At 45.5% G+C, this 17,613-nt stretch overlaps 1 protein-coding gene and 1 pseudogene across 4 annotated transcripts in view; one reads left to right on the top strand and one right to left on the bottom strand.

Moving 5' to 3' along the window:
* The window catches only part of LOC119436697 (inhibitor of nuclear factor kappa-B kinase subunit alpha-like), a 135,003-nt gene that overhangs the window by 42,116 nt on the left and 75,274 nt on the right, over positions 1 to 17,613 (bottom strand). For all 4 annotated transcript variants that reach the window (XM_049659705.1, XM_049659707.1, XM_049659712.1 and 1 more), the window contains 3 exons: positions 9,332 to 9,561; positions 2,167 to 2,268; positions 314 to 360 (listed from right to left, as the gene is read on the bottom strand). In XM_049659705.1, the coding sequence (XP_049515662.1) occupies positions 314 to 360; positions 2,167 to 2,268; positions 9,332 to 9,561 (379 nt within the window). The remainder of the gene's footprint in view (positions 1 to 313; positions 361 to 2,166; positions 2,269 to 9,331; positions 9,562 to 17,613) is intronic.
* Positions 15,730 to 16,658, top strand: LOC125941883 (protein GVQW3-like; annotated as a pseudogene).

Consider the following 17,613-nt stretch of genomic DNA (forward strand, 5'->3'; position numbering starts at 1 on the left):
AAGATGACAGGTATTTAAGTATGCAAGGAAGGGCAAGCAGCAATTTGAGTGAAATAGTGTGTGTTATGCTCCACTGCAGAGGTGTACAATTTGGCTCAGATGTTCACGTTAATGTGACCTAGCAAACCAAGGGGTTTACTTACTATGTCTCAAACCAGTTTCTTAATGAGAAAATTGGGTTCAGTGCTCATTCGTATTAATGAAGCTGTACAACCCACCTGAAAAGACGCATAACTTTGAGCGTGGGGATGATTTATAGTTTGACTAACAGACTCTCCTAACCTGAATTAATGGCTTTGTGGCTTTGACTGACCTTTGCTTTTCTTCCAATGCTTTAGGTATTCCACATCTGTTGTGTAGCTAAAAAAGAATGACAGAAGAATGACTTAAATTTTTGCATTGTCTTTAGGCTTGATGAAAAAAGACTTCAGGCTGTTAGCAACATTCATACGTAAAGATAAGCAAACTAGAAAGTCACATGTCAAGGCACTGTAAGAATGATATTGGGTAGGGGGGAGGGGGAGAGAGGTAAGGTAATAAAAAGGACAAAGAGAGAGAGATAGACGTAATGCCATTTTAATGAAGCCGGTTTTATTAGTATAAGCATGTAAGGTCAATTGTGCTCAGTAGCTATTATTAAGAAAAGAAACAAAGGAAACTAAACATGTTAATTTTGCACTAATGATATGCATTCCTACATTTTGTTCCATGTTCAGGGCACAGGACAACTGAATCTAAGGACTGATGTCATCCTTGAGCTTGGCATAGCTCAGGAACAATGCAGCCCAATGATGAAGCACTATCGGGTGTATTAAGCGTGTAGCTGCTACAGTAAAAAAAGCCTGACCTCTCTCAGGCCTCAACACCACCGTTACTCAAAACCACCAAAAGAACTACAGAAAGCGCATCGACGCTGCACCGGCGCGTCGCCGCGACCGGCGACGCGAACATTGGTTATGCAGCTTCTATTCCAGGCAAAATTATGTCCGCGAGAGTAAAGTGACGCGTAATGTTCACTTTATTAAAAACTATGTCCACGGTGAAACGTTTAACAATAATGAGAGTTCCGATACAAGTGAAGCTCAGCTGCAGTGCATGGCTACCGACGGCGGAGAGCGAACCGCGGCTCGGCCATGCTCGCATCGCAGCTGGTGGCGCCGCAAATATCAGCATGTTTTCTTCAGCGTGTGAAATTATTGCGAGGAGAGGGTAAATCGGCAACGACGGTAACAAAACATTGCTGCTTGGGAGCGTCGGCGGTTCGTTCTGAAGCGCCGTCTGCTACAGATTCGAAGTGAACTGAAAAGGCCTAGCGACGATATCGGTGGCGAGTGATTAGCAGCGGTGAAGCTGCCGGCGATGCCAGAGTGTAGCCGCGACCACTCCTCAGTCACCGAGTGGTCACGTCACTGTGCCGCAGGGAACTCCTTTGTGCCGTGCGAGAGGCAGATCTCGCCGTCGGCCGGTGGTCCGTGAACTACAGAAGGCTTATGTATGTGCACAAGCATGCAGACACTACAATGAATGATGTTCAAAAGAGTGTCTTAAAGGCTTGGGCATTGATTGACTGATTGAATAGGCCCAAACCAACACCTAGGCTATGAGAGATGCCATTGGTGCAAGAGTGCTGTTTTATAAATAATAAAAGTATGAGAGCATGAATGCAAATACAGTAAGAAGGCAGCAACAGCACACTCATAGAACCAAAGAGTATTGCACATAACTTGAAGTAAAAAAATATAAGAAACTGAAAAAAAATGTTAGTGTGCTTAAGAGTATAATCGTGAACGTGCACTTCATTAGACAGTATGAACATCAGCTTTTAGATTCAAGTTCTACTAAGGTGTGGTCTTGGACATTAGGTACGAACACGAAAGTGGACAACTGGTGCAGGCACACACAAATGAAGTGCCAGGTGACAGTCAATGTATAACAATAAGAAAAAGAGCAGGCTGAGAACCAAATCTCTGCAAATTAAGAAGTTGCTTTAGTTTCAAATGACAGCCAACCATGAACAATGACAAACAGGCAGAAATCTGTTAAAGACATGCTTCAAGAAATGCCACATTTTTCTTGAAAATTTTCTTGCCCGAGTTTTCACTTGTTTCCCTTACCATATTTACTCACTGCTAGAGAAGCAATGCCACTAAGGACAAAGTGACTTGCCTGTCATGCACAACCTTCATCACAGCTGTGAGCTTGTTCACGTCGACATGAATGCGTGACAATGCCTTCTGCAGTGCAGGAATCCCCGAGCTCAAGTGTGCCCTGTTGAAAAAAAAAGTGTGTTATAGTGGAACCGCGTTGATACGATCTTCGCGGGAACCAGAAAATAAAATGTACCATCCAAAAATCGTATCATCCAAAGCAAGCCTCAAAACGTAAGAAAACAGGCTTACTTGGTGAAAAACTCGCTATAGTCCGATACAAGTAAAGAGAAATGCGACTTTTCTCCATCAAAGGACCCCCTTCCAGCTAATGGGGTCGCTGTGTCAACGTGTCTATCACGTCGCTGTCGCGAAAAAAAAAAAAGACGTCGCGGCCGATGACCCGTTTCTTTCGCGCCGCGGTCATGAAAAAAAAAAAAAAAAGGAGAAGAAGAAAAAAAAAGAGTGCATTCTTCCGCGCTTACGGAGTATTATCAAAATGATCACCTCCGCTGTTCGCGTCTACCCATCGGCGTCGTCAGTGAGATCGTGCTCTCTCAAGCAGACTTTAGTGCCGTTCAGTCATATCCCAAGATGAATTCCATGAAAAGCCTCATTTGTGTGTTGCGAGCAGTGTTTTTAACACACTCAGCAACGATAATCGCTCTGGCGTTTCGTCTTCTGCGTCACTGCTCGGAGCCATCGGGAAACAGCCGCCGCTGCAGTTTACTGGAATTCAACTCACTGCTCCAATTGACAAATAAGCCCTTTCACCTCATGTGTAGTAACGGGCAAATAAAGAATTTGAGCTTACATTTTATTTTCGCTCAATAAAAATGCGTCCTTCAGAACTACTTATGCGTGCGGTTGCACTCAGAGAGACCTGGCTCCAACAACGCTACTCGAAGGTGTAAGGCGGTCGGCCGCGACGTCTTATTCATGCAGCGACACCATTGGGTGGAAGGAGGTCCTTTGACGGGGAAAAGCCGCATTTCTCTTGACTTATATCAGACTATAGCAAAGCTTCCTGTGGCATTGAGTGATACTGCTTCGCATAACGTGCGCAGAGCAGCATCACGCGACATCACACGAACCGCAGCCAACACACTTTTATTGAGCAACCTTAAAATAGCTCGTCAGTTTTTGCTGAACTTTATTTTTTTTTTCAAAGTCTTTAAACACGTTCTTTTAAAAGATAAAAAAACAAAGCCGCCGTTTCCTCACTTAACTGCTAGTTTTTCTTTCAAAGTCAGCGCCTTGCGCTTCCTTGACATAGCTGCAGAGGCAACGGCACCACGAGGCCAAGAATTAAAGGAACACGGTAGAGCAGCGTGAGAAAATGAGCGATACGACTGGTGGACAAGGGCAGACGCTTCATTCAGCCACGTGACCGCATGAATATCTCGCCTGAAAAGCCAATCAAAACAAGCGCGAGTGAAAGCCGATACCAGCAGACAATACTACGAGTGACTAAATAGCGGTCGGGCGGGTCCGCATGACACCAGTTCCCCGATGGGGTGTGCGGAAATTTAAATTGGTCCAGGACTGATCCCTCCCACGGCACGCAGTGCGTGTGTTTCCGCGTGTTGCCGGCTCTTAACACATTGTTCGTGGGTCGTTGGAAAGTAATTTAATCTGGTACACTTGAATATAAAGCTTCAAGTTTCGGAAATACCAGTTCGTAGTCGTATCATCCAATTTCAGGGGAAAACGTGATCGTATCCACTGCATGAAAACACATTGGCCGGGAAACGAAAAAAAAAAAAAAAGTATAATCCCGAAAAACGTATTACGCAGAATCTCATCAACAAGGTTTCACTGTATTCAATACTTCTCTTGTGTAAAGAAGTCCTTTGCTGCTAGCAGTCACTGCCGAGACATGGTACAAAGGCCTGCAGTCAAAACAGCACACGACAACTCATTCTATGAAAATGTTCTAGCTGATTGCCTGAATCCTAGGTTACAGAGCTGCATCTGAGCTACAAGGGAATGCAGCAGGATTGTACTGTATTTGGCCAACTGGCATTCTTGGAGTCTAAGCCCTTTGAAGTTCTTGCATTCTGTTTGCATTCAGAATGTCAGTAATTACAGGATTTTTGTGCTGCCAAAGCTTTCACAACACGTTGCAATAAATATAGTTTTTTATACTTTAAATTTGTTAATTGTGTTTTACCGCTAACAGTACTGCATAGGCCTTGGCAGTAAAGATATTTGTTTGGGGGTACATTACGTCAGATTTCGAGAAGGATGGACCAACAGCTGCATAAGATATGACAGCATGTGACTTTAATGCATCTGCAAGAGTACTTCGACTGAAGTTCCCAAAAATACATTCGAACGAGTGCCTCTGGAGCATTTTTTGTGACTGATAAACGATGTGTCGCATTCTACTAGCTGGCATGGCCTAAGTGGTAGCAGCTTCTGAAGACATTGGGTGGTGTTCGTTAAGTGATACACCCATTTCTTCGTGAAGCGTCCACACACATAGTGAAAAAGGCTGTATCACTGAGGGTTGGTTATACAAAAGCGCAGCACACATCCAATTGTTAACAGTTGTGTAACAAGAATGTTCCCTGTTGGCATGCACATTGAGGAAATACGTGAAGCTGATATGTACGTTCTTTGGAGTGACCATTTATTCAATTATACATATAAGACTTCATTTTGGACTTGAAAAGGCACCCGTGGCCAAACAGACACCCAAATGCTGAACCAGATCCAGCATCTTCAAGGCACTCAAGTAGCAGACTGATGAACCATGGCACCGCAGTCCAAGCGTCAACGTACAAGGCTCTTGTACACGCTAACGAGCCACTTCCTGTCACCACCCCATGCAGTGCGCAACAGAATCCTAAGAATGTTCCACTGTTTTTAGGCACCCATACCTAAGGCACCCTTTTCCAATGCACCCGTTTCCAGGACACCCGATGTGGGCTTTGAAGGACAGTTTTAAGCCAAGTATGACGCCTAAAAACTTGTGTGTCACGTTCTGACGTATGCACTGTCCATGCGACTCACCACTGGGCCCCTGGACCAGGCCCCTCTTTTTTGTAAGAAAGGTGCAGGAGTTTTTCTGAGGATTCAGCCTAAAATCACACTCATTAGCCCACTTTGGTACTCTGCTCAGACCAAGCTGAAGGGGTCGCTCACAGACAGTGAGGCCACACGACTCAAACCCCAACTGCACATCATCAAAGTATACAGAACAAAACAAACTCTGTGAAACTGATGAGCATGAGGAATTCACCCTTACAATAAAAAGGGCACAGCCAAGCATGCCACCCTGCAGCACCCCAGCTTCCCGGACAAACGGCCTGGACAAAACATACTGATTCGAACATGAAATATCACTTCGCAAGTATTAAATTTAAGGCAAAACTTCTAATGAGAAAGTTGTAGACCGCTCCAGAAAACACCTAATTAAGCAGCTTCGTTTGAACTTCCTGCTTGCTACGTTATCACTTTCTCTGTATCCTAAAGAAAGCCCGCGAAATAAAAAGACGACGCACGTGACAAGCCCACTTGCGCATCGCGATTGCAGTGTTCTTAAACGTGCCACATATGAATGAACAGTGGATGCTGCTGCTTAAAAAGGTGACAGGGCAGCAGCGACAGAGGTGTTGACTACTTGATTTACTCCAGTGATGTGCTCTCTTCGCGGCGGTTCATGTTAGCGATAAGCAGATCAGGCATCACACCAGGTTAAATGCGCTGTTTGTTCATGCACAGCACGTTTGAAAGCACTGCAATCGTGGCGGTGCACAAGTGGGCATGTCACATGCCTTTTTTTAAATATTTTGTGGGCTTTCTGTAGACCGTTTTATCATGGGTGCCGCCATTACGTAGGCAGTGGCGCCATCTATGGGCAGTTGGCATGCTGGCTTGCGCGAACGCCCGTATGCTGTGTATGTATGTATGCTGTGGTATACACTCGGCGGCAGTTTCTGGTGAATTTATTCACTCTCCCGCAGTCTATTTAGCATGCATTAGCGTCTTATATGTGGGGAATGGTCCTGTGAGGCGTAGTGAAGGAATTTAAGTCTGAAGTAATTGAGCGGCTGGAGTTTCTGCTGGCGTTAGGGCGGACGGAGACAACCAGCATGAGGTGTGCACGTTTGTGCTTACAATCAGCCTCGAATATCAGTTAGGTATTTGTGAAAATTAGTTTCACAAATGTTACCTTACTGCAGCATTCTCAGCACTGTAATTCTAAGCTCTGGTTTAGCTGCAACGAGTAGTTACGAAACATTTGACGATCCTAACAACGTGGGTACCGTTCTGCTGGCGAATAAATTGTGCTGTTTACTTTGACAAGCGTTCAAGTTGTTATCTGTAGATATAGTGGGCGACTGCTTTGTTTGTTGGGCAAGGTTTCCGCCCCCAAATAAAATAGTTTGGTTAATAATAACCGCTTACCGTACAGTGTGAATCACACTTTTTGAGTGGTCGAACGACCAGCTGCAGACTACACGAGCGTCCGAGGCAGTACTAAACGCTGTGTTATAGATCTCTTTGCTCCATATAGCACATGGTCCAAGTGGTCCAAGCATGCGACACGACCATTCAAAGTCTTATTGCGTCGTTATTCCGTGTTCTGTTTTATTTTGCCGCAAAAGGAGAACATATAAACTCTTTTTTTTCTTTCAGTCTCGTAAGTTCAGTCATCTAGACGCATTCACCCATCTTACGGAAATTGTGTCCTTACATATAGCTGTTGGATTCTCTTTATGCGATCCCCTTTGTATATTGTGCCTTACAGGGCAAAAAGGCAATGCCGATCGAAGCTTGTGTGTATCCTGTTGGTTTGCGAATCGCAGTGCTCGCTGTGTTGAGCAAAGCCTTCGGCCTCTTGCAGGAGGCTAACGTAGACATAGTGATTTGAAGTTTACTAGACTTCAAATGCGTGAGAACGTTGCCGGTGGCTGATGCAAATGTTTTACAACAAGTCTTCGTCGAGTGAAAACCAATACATCCAACATAGTTCTCAACACACACACACATCGCGGCTGATGATACGCGTCGCATTTTTGCACATCCAAGAGAAATTTCCAGATACTGTAGCTACTGCTGCATCTAAAAGCTACACAGTGGTTGTTCGACAACCTCGTAAGAACTGACATCCCGTAAATTGCACTCAAAACTATCTAAAACACCTCCAAATCGTTCCGCAGCGAACGGCCGGCAACACATTCAAGCCGCGCCACGCCAGCTCGCACAAGCCAGAGAGGAGGAAAGGCTTGGCCCGCCCTTTCCTCCTCGCCCTATGAAATGGTCTATAAGATGCAGAAAAAATTATTACGTAACAAGTTGGAAGGTGCAAGCTACTGAATTAGAGGTTTCCTAGAACGCTCTACAACTTTCTCATTTAAAGTTTTGCCCTTGTTTTAATACTTGCATTGTTGATTAATTATTCTCGAGTATTTGTGCAATTAGGCAGAATATAAAAAATACTGTGACTTGCTCCATACAAAAGCCAAAAACATGCATTTGGTGATGTCCTTCTAAAGTCCTTCAGCATAGTTTTAATCCTTGGGATAAAGTTAGCTGAATCATCCTGTATATCAATTCTTACATAGTAGAAGGCCTATAAAAAGTATGCTAAGGATGTTTAACTAAGGAACTATTTTATGCTTATGCTCACTACTATATAAGTGTCATGCCCGTGTCACACGGGCACCCGTAAATTCCTTTTAACTTTTTCATCTTTATTTCGAAGGCGATGCACTCGGTACCACCCTTCCTTCCACTAAGAGAGTTCAATGGAGCTATTGGTGAAGGGAGTTCGATAATATCCCATGGCGGCTGAAGCGAGTACTCTCGTTCCCACAGTGCTTGACATAGAACTGAAGTTAACTTTCATTTGTCTTTATTTACTCTAGATTGTAAGTGTAACAATTCTGGCTCTATTACAGAACTTAATTAAAGCAATGCTTGATCACATTTATGCTTAGGGCTTCCCTATACTCTCGACCCAGAGTGCCCATCAATTGTACAAACAGATCCATCCTTCTCTTGTTTACTGCGAGGTTTACTGAGTGTGTGTCATGTCATGGTTGTGTCCCGTCGTGCTTCCTAAGTATGCGCGAAATGACCGGGAACAAAATGCTGTGGTCAGGCCACACTATTACAGCAAGAAAAGCAAAAATCAGTGGCTGTGCCACAGCGGAAAAAAAAAAAAAAAAAAAAAAAAAAAAAACGGGGCAAGCATATGGTTGCCAGCGTCACTCCAGGCATCGCTACGCTTATTGAGTGCATTTTACTTTTAGAGAAGAAGCCAACTTTCCACATAAAATTTTTATAAGAATTTTTCATAAAAACAGCTTCAGATAAAATAGTTTTAGGAATAATTAGACCTGAAATGTTTGTGCACGTACATAAACCGAACAGTGCCTAATGTGCCCCTTGCGGTTTATGTGAAAAAATCGATAGTGACACGACTACTCCTTTAAATCCGGTCTCTATCCTACTTTGTCATTTGCATACAAATACCATTTTAACATGCTCTAAATGATGCCAACACTGCCTATATCTACAAAGTCTTACTAGTACTTGCAGTTGTCTCCCAGACACATGTGTGCATGACATGGCTTTGCGAGGCTGCTTCGGTGTATGTGACAACCCTATGCAAAATATGCTGCTGTATGCCATTGGGTTATTGGGTTGCACCTAAGCGGTGAGCATACAAGGATGTCAGGTTCTTCTTCCCTCTTTATTCAAGACAATTTGCATTGAAAATTGTCTTAGGTGACATGGCAAACAAGTTAGACCTGTGTGCTGTGCTGTGGTGCAGGCTTTCCACACTCCCTCCGTGTTTCTACCAAGCAGTGTTCCCTTACTCAGATGATTGGTGAAGGTGAATGGTGTTGGCTTCCAATAGATTCCATTGACTTTTAAATTCTCAATTACATTATATGTGGGCTCTGGATTTTCACCTTGAAACTAACCTAAATGGGGCAAAGAAGCATTTCATGCCTAAAACAATATGCCAGCCAAGCCTTTAAATGTGTTACCATTATTAAATACGGGATTCCAATTCTTCAAAACCCACTGCAGTTTCTTCTAATGAAGTTGTACTTGAGTTTAAATTCAAACTTTGGCAACTGTTACATTATTCCACAGTCGCACATGTGGTTCTTGTGCAGTACCTGGAAGGCAGGGGAGAAACAAGAAAGAATAATGCTCACTGGAAGCTGCGGAAGGCACGTGCAACATTCTGAAATATGTGCACTGACTGGCGCACAGTGTGGGCTGCCAAAGCCCACTCCCGCCTGATCTCAATGCTCTTCAAATAGGTGCGGTTGTCCGAGAGCCGAGTTGTGCACTCTTGCAACAACTGTGGAAGCCAAAGTGACTCTTCATACTTGTCAGTATCACCAGAAGTGTCAATGAGGTAAAACATCACCGCTCCAGCTTCCTGCACAAAGTAAAAAATGCAAAAAAGAATGAAAAAATAAAGAAAAAAGGAAAAAAAAAATCAGGCAAGTTTGCACTCGGTCGTGCAAAGCTTAGGCACAGCGAAGCTTACTGGCTGCTACTGCTAGGTATGAACTTGGTTGCTGCTAGGTCTCAACTTGGTTTAACTTAACTAAGCATGTAGGAAGGTATTCTCGAGTGATCATTTTTCGGAGGTACCTTCCCTTTCGCGACATTTAGCGTGACTAGCGCTGGACGCGTGGGTGCCTACGAGCGACAGCCCTCCTGGCATGCCACAAACGCAGGCAGGCTAACCAAGTTTGGTACACTGCCAAGAACGCTGTCGCTTTCCGACGCCAAATGCGTTGGCGACATTTCGCGCGACTAGCGCTGGACGCGTCGGTGCCTACGAGCGACAGCATTCCTGGCATGCCACAAACACAAGCAGGCTAACCAAGGTTGGCACAGTGCCAAGAACGCTGCTGCTTGCCGACGCCAAACGTCACCTTTTTTTTTTCCTCCTGGCTCAGCGTGCCACGGAGAGAAGAGAGGCAGGGGTCGGGAAGGCAGGGAGCTGGCGAGGAGGAGACCGTGTGCACTACCCCGCGGTCTTCTCCTCCTTATCCTCCGGGTTGCCTTGGCTACCACGACTACGCACCACAAATTACAGCTGGCTTAAACAGCTTTGCTGTTAATAAAAGTGAGGGGAGAAAAACTATAAAAAAGCAGGGAGTGAGCATAATGAAAAATTTAAAGCTTAATAAGAGAGAGAGAGAAAGCTGTTTTAGGAAATTAGCACCCTGCAAACTTTATAAATGTAGTGCATTAGATGTCTTCAGTTATGCATCCTAGAGCACTCGATTAAATGACCAGCAACATCTTAGCTCAACCTCAATGCCACTAGATTGCACAAATTTGAAGGCTTCTTGCAATATATTAGAATCCTATGATATAAAATCAATTTTCAATCTCGAGGTCTGACAGAATGCTGTCTGGCCAAGCTGACGTAATCTAACAGAAAAGTATAGAAACAACTATGAGATATAAAAACAACTGAGTTTCAAAAGCCTTGCTCATCACTCTGAATACAAATGCTCAAACAATTTGTTATACATTTGAAAACATGACACAGGAATAACATGTAGAGGGACAAGAGAATCCCCATTATTCCAACTTAGTGCATCTGATATGTGCTCTATTACAAGGAACTCCACAAAAAACTGCTGTATTAATGTCTTGTCTACTTCAATTGCTTAAGAGTACTACATTGATTATGTGACAGTGGTTCAAGCAGAGACTAAAGGGACACTGAAGGCAAATATTAAGTCGAGCTAAAGTGATGGATTAATGCTGGAAAATGTCTAAGGTGTCAATATTATTGAGAAAAGCGCTTTAGTAAGCAACTGAGGTAAATGTGGGACACGATTTGAGACTACCAGGACATACTAATACTAGCCCATTGACATCGTAACGCCCATTATAAGTCTGTCACTAGTACTGATAAAAAGATCATAGCATTGCATTATAAGCCCAAAGAAAATGCTACTTATCCACTTCTATTTGTTTCTTATAAAAAAAGAACTCAATTGACGTTACCCTTTAGTACGACAAGGGTAGTCAAAAGGCTTTGTTTTCGCTCAACCCTGCGCCGCCTGCACTCATATTGTGGTAATTTCGGTATCGCATAGTGCTGCACCAGTTTTTCTGGCTTGCGAAGCTCTCACTAACTGCAAGCAGCAGAAAATGTGGCATCCATGTGATGAGTTTGCTTGGTTTCTAGTTGCACTTTCACATTTTATGCAAGAAACCGTAGCGCCGGCTCTTGGGTGCGTTTTACTCACCGATGGTCGTAAAGAGAGTCGGCCGCGATGGTGATGTAAGCAGCATCACACCGCCTTGCTCGTGACAGATTTTATCTGGACCTAGTCTATTCTTGGCACGAAAGAAGTGCTGCGAGGTTTCTGGAATGTTATTGTAGCAGTCCATGTTGACTTAATATTTGCCTTTAGTGTCCTTTTAAACCAAAACACGTGAGGTTGTGTATTATTTTCTCAGATTGTGGCAATGCAGTGCTCTAAAATAATTTATTTTTCATCTTTAGGTCCCCAGTCTCTTATTATCAATACATTTGCAGTAGGCACAAACGATAACAGAGAATACTGTATATATTCTTGTGTAAGAGCAGCACCACTAAATTCTGACCTAAACATTTAAGGAAAAAAAATATTTCTGCGTCAGCCACACTCCCTTTTCATACGAGTGCACCTTGCCTGCGGTGGCTGTGCAGCGGTATCGCTTTGGGGTACCGATGCAGTACACAGAAGCCTATAGGTCTCCTCTTCGGTTATAATCGAAGTTGATAAGCTTTTGGCGGAAAGCTCATAGACTCAGCTGAGATAAGCTGTTGGCGTCATCACAAAATTTGTTTCCTAACAGCCCGAAGTTTGTACCATCACACTTTCTGGCCATGCAGTCGTTCTACAGACATCGAATTTTTCGGACTCCCTAGGGACTGCAAATATGTCCGAAAAAACAAATGCATGCCTTTTAGTCCTCAAGGGCCGAAATCACCGCAGCCACCTCCAAAATAGCTCTAAAGGTCTGCCACTATGCTTATTAGGTGTCTTGGTACTCGTACTGTGACAGGAGATGGTGGTTGTGTGTGTATAATTAAGGAACACATACTAGGTCCCCCAACAGTGGCCCCTTTCCACTCTTGTTATGCTTCGCCGCAATAAATTGCACATGCCTGACCGTGCAACATCGCTGCATTGCGGCAAAGCTGACTTTAGGAACTGGCACTACGAAATGCTTCTTAGACCGTTGCCATGCTTTCCACCCTTCTAAAGGCCACTTTATAGTCTGACGAAGCGTTGACGTGCAAGCGTGCTCGGCACGGCGACACCACGCCAGCGAAAGCGCAGCACTCTATAGTACGGCGCAAGGGGTGGCCGATGTTTACGGCGTCAGTCAGCGTGCCCCGGCTGCAGCCAGCATCGAGACGCGATATGCTGGATTTCGCGCCCGCCTCGTCACCCAGAATGCACTGTGTCCACGTCTCGTCCATCTCGTCGAGCAAGATGGGCTGACGGCGGCCTAGGAGGGTAGAAAAATCCTAGGTGGTGGTACGTGCAGTAAGTTCACAGTTTCATATCATCCTGAAACTCCTAGTTTCGTATAAAATGTGCATGCGCCTAGGCGGCACGGCCCGGTGCACACATTGAACTATACAGTGGAATCTCGTTGATACGATCTTCACTGGAACCGTAAAATATAGCATATCATCCGAAAATCATATCATCCAACATATTATCCAACTAAATCGTATTATTGGGGGGGGGGGGAAAAAAAAACGTATCAACCCGAAAAACATATGCATAATCGTTTGACCGAGGTTCCACTGTAGAGGGGTTGGTGTTCACACCACCCTAACGTGACGAACCTGGCATCGCCAGCCTCCAACGATGCTGGCTGACGCGCACGCGGCATCCGACTATAAAGTGGCCTAAGTCACCGGTGAGAATGCTAAAGACAGAGCCGCTGGCATAGCTCACAGTGTTTTTCCTTTGAATGAAAAACACGGCACCGAACAGCTGGAAGCTTGTTAACGAATGTCGAAGCAGCTAAGCCAAGCATTGCAGAGAACACAGTGGCCCTGGTCCTGGTGGTTGCGGCTGGCTACGGCTGCCAGCAGATTGGTGAGCGAGAGTACTGGCTTCAGGCTGTGAGATAATCAAAATGGCAGCGGTGGTGGCCTCAATCAGTGCCATTATGAACCTGCGGTCACAGCAAAGTCTGAAAAATTGGACATTAAAGGGTTTCAGCATCCGAAATTTCAGACGTCCTTATACATTGTTAGCATGGGGTATGTGGTGGTGCCGCGAAGGTGTCCAAATTATCACTAAAACTGCGATTTGGGCGAGTCAGTGATTCTTATTTCAATATATAACAGCACACAAAAACCAGGACAGATAGGAAGAACGACACACACAACAACGTTCAATATATAACAGCACACAAAATCCAGGACGGATAGGAAGAATGACACACACCACCAGCACTGGTGGTATGTGTTGTTCTTCCTATCTGTCCTGGTTTTTGTGTCCTGTTGTATATTAAAATGAATCAATGACTCGCCCAAATTGCAGTTTTACTGATAATTTGGACGCCTTCGCGGCGCCACCACATACCCTGGTTTTTTATGCGCTGTTATATATCCTTATCAGGCATGCCCAAAAATTTTCGTTCGTTGACTGTAATACATCTGTGCGTTAATCCCGGCGCATTTCGATGGGGGCGAAATGCGAAAACACCCATGTACTTAGATTTAGGTGCACGTTAAAGAACCCCAGGTGGTCCAAATTTCCAGAGTCCCCCACTACGGTGTGCCTCATAATCAGATCATGGTTTCGGCACGTAAAACCCCATAATTAAATTAATTGATTTACAACTGTGCATTGTCATGTGTGCACACATGCACGCAAGTCTTTCTGTGCTTTTATGTACAGAGATGTTGTGGGGATGCGCGACTCTCATGCGTCTCCTGTAATCCGGCTTCACCGCGTGGCTAAGTGCCAGCGGCGGTCGTGGTGGTTGCGGTGCATTGCGAGAGATGGCGCGAGTGTCGCGATGCTAACGCCACCGAACGGTGGGGTGACTTGGGAGAAAAAGGTCGAAGGCGCTCTCTCTTTGGGTTGGGATCGGTGAGCGACGCCGACGTCCCGTGCGTGCGCCGATCCACGCTTCGCGAGACGTCTTGCGTGGCTCGGAGCAGGGCACCGGTATGGACGAACACGGATCGTTCGAACGCGCCACCGTTCGCGTGACCGTAGACGTGAATGACTAGGCGATGGTGTCATTGCATGGGGTGAACGTATTCGCTCGCTATCGGGTCACGGTGAGTCGGACTTACTTGATTTGTCGCGCGCCCATGTGAATGTTCTATTGGTTGTAATTCGGCTAGTGTGCATTAGTGTATGAAAGGTGCTATAAATGCCCTTTTGATTGTTTGCACTACTGTGTTGTTGTTCCTTTGTCCCAAGAGCATGTGTGAGACCCCACAATGTTAAACTGCAACATCCCATACACATTTTGCGTGATTACTTGAGCAATTTTATTTTTCATCGAGCAACCTAACGCGTGACAGGACATCAAAGCCTGCATATGAGGAAGGCTTCACCTAACAACACCATATCGGTACAGCAGAGAGCTGCAGTGGTCTTCCGTTTGGTTGTTTCCGCAAATGTCAACTAAGCACTGGCAAAATTCGTATCCCAGTGCCCCGCCGTTTGTCCTGCAGTGCTGCGTGTACATGTTCGCGCAATGCATGTATGCTGGGTTGCCTATGAGCTCTGCGCTTCATAAGTACCATATTTTCCGGTGTTTAAGATGCATTTTTTTTCCTGAAATTTTCGTCAGTGTGTTTTATAGAACGGCACGACATATATGTGTTTTTTTTTCCGGAAAAACTGCCATCAAAATTGTATTAAATGCTATGGCTACGTGAAGCGTGCTGGGTTGACCTCCTCTGGCAGTTGCTACGGGTTGTGTGCGCACTATGAAGATACCCGGTTCTTCTTGTGATCGAGTTGCTGAGCGCAGTGCGAGAAGGACGGAGCAGCACCGCAAGCAGCGGCAGGCCGACCGTGAGTCGACCGACCTCGAAGTCATCGCATCTGCAGATCGCTTTCAAGATACGGCGCGCACCGCCGCGCAAACTATGCAATTGCTATCAGAGTACAAGCCAGCCCTCGTCCCTCCCACGCTGCCTTTCCGCTTTCCTCCCTTGTGCGCGATTCGGCTCACCGTTGCACGCTTTCACTAGCACATACAGCATATGGCACGCGGGGATGATGTTATCGCCCTTGGACTTTATACGGAACATTGCAGCGATGACGGCAGAAATGCACCTGGAGTGTCCATATCATTACTATCGCAATTATACAGGAATGACACCCATACGCATGCATGTGACCCGCTTGCATGAAGTGAAACGTCACTAATGTTTTTATATATTGCTTACCGAATGAACAGGTGCGTCTTGTACACCGGTGTGACTTATATCCATTTTTTTTTCTCTCGGAAAAACTGCCATTTCGAGGGGGGTGCGACTTATACAAAGGTGCGAATTATACAAGGTCTGTTAGAAAAGTATCCGACCCTATTTTTTTTTGCGAACACCTGATCGATATGAAACAAGCGCGTTGCATCAGCCGACCTTGAACCTTCGTGCGCATGTGCGAATTTTTTCCCGCCTGCTGATAGCGTCAGTCGCTGGGACGCAGCGTTTGAGTGAGGTAATGCGCAGTGCTCTCGTCAGTTTTTTTTATTGTAAGGAAAATGACGGAGCGACTGGAGCAGCGCTACTGCATCAAATTTTGCCAGAAACTGGGTGACAGCCAAGTGGAAACCATTCGGAAGATTTAGACGGCTTTCGGTGACGATGCTATGAGCAGCACACAGATTAAGGAGTGGTACAACCAGTTTAAAGATGGCCGCACATCAGTAGAGAGCGAGCCATGCTCCGATCGGCTATCAACAAGCCGAAATGACCAGGTCATTGCCGAAGTGAACGCTGTGGTGATGCGGGACCGTCGTGTGACTACCGAAGAAATTGCGGAAGAGGTGGGCATCAGCACTTTTTCTGCACATTCCATTATGACCGAAGATTTGGCTACGAAGAGAGTTGCGGTAAAATTTGTGCCGAAGCTGCTCACGGTGGAGCAAAAGCAACTTCGTGTTGAAGTCTCACAGGACATGCTGGATTCCACAAACAGTGACCCCGACTTCATGAACACCATAATCACTGGTGACGAGTCTTGGGCGTACGGTACGACCTGGAAACCAAATCCCAGTCGTCACAGTGGAAGCATTCCACGTCACCAAGACCAAAGAAGGCCCGCCAAGTGCGTAGCAACGTCGAAGTGATGCTGACTGCTTTCTTTGACTCCCGCGATGTGGTACACCACGAGTACACACCACAGGGTCAAACAATCACCAAAGAGTACTACAGGGATGTCCTCCGTCGCCTATGTGATGCTGTGCGGCGCAAGAGACAAAAGTTGTGGTCAACAGGAAATTGGCGCATCCATCACGACAATGCTCATGCACATTCCTCGCACTTGATTCAGACTTGATTCACACATTGAACCGCAGGGGCAGGCTCCTTACTCTCCTGATATGGCCCCCTGCGACTTCTGGCTGTTTCCCAAAATCAAGAGGCCATTGAAAGGAGCGCGATTTCAGACAAGAGAAGACATTATGGCTGCAACGACAGCTGAGCTGAACTCCATTCCGAAAGAGGCCTTCTCGGAATGCTTTCAACAATGGCAGCACCGCTGGGAGAAAGGTGTGGAGTCACAAGGAGACTACTTTGAGGGTGATTAGGTTTCCAACGCTCCAGTTATGCCAGTTTTTTTTCCTTCGGCCAAAGGTCGGATACTTTTTCTACAGACCTCGTAAACCGGAAAATATGGTACTACATGAGCTTTTGCAGAGAGCTTTCATTGCTCCCACGCTGGCTGAAACATGCGAGAGCACCATCGTTTTAAGTGAAAACTCCCATAGTTTTTTCATTGGGCAACCTTACGTCTGAGCCCATGATATGGTACTACATGCGCTTTTGCAGTGAGCTTTCATTGCTCCCACGCTGGCTGAAACATTCGAGAGCACCATCGTTTTAAGTGAAAACTCCCATAGTTTTTTCATTGGGCAACCTTACGTCTGAGCCCATGATATGGTACTACATGCGCTTTTGCAGTGAGCTTTCATTGCTCCCACACTGGCTGAAACATTCGAGAGCACCATCGTTTTAAGTGAAAACTCCCATAGTTTTTTCATTGGGCAACCTTACGTCTGAGCCCATGATATGGTACTACATGCGCTTTTGCAGTGAGCTTTCATTGCTCCCACACTGGCTGAAACATTCGAGAGCACCATCGTTTTAAGTGAAAACTCCCATAGTTTTTTCATTGGGCAACCTTACGTCTGAGCCCATGATATGGTACTACATGCGCTTTTGCAGTGAGCTTTCATTGCTCCCACACTGGCTGAA

Source organism: Dermacentor silvarum, chromosome 1 (genome assembly GCF_013339745.2).
Source record: "Dermacentor silvarum isolate Dsil-2018 chromosome 1, BIME_Dsil_1.4, whole genome shotgun sequence".
Lineage (NCBI taxonomy): Eukaryota > Metazoa > Arthropoda > Arachnida > Ixodida > Ixodidae > Dermacentor > Dermacentor silvarum.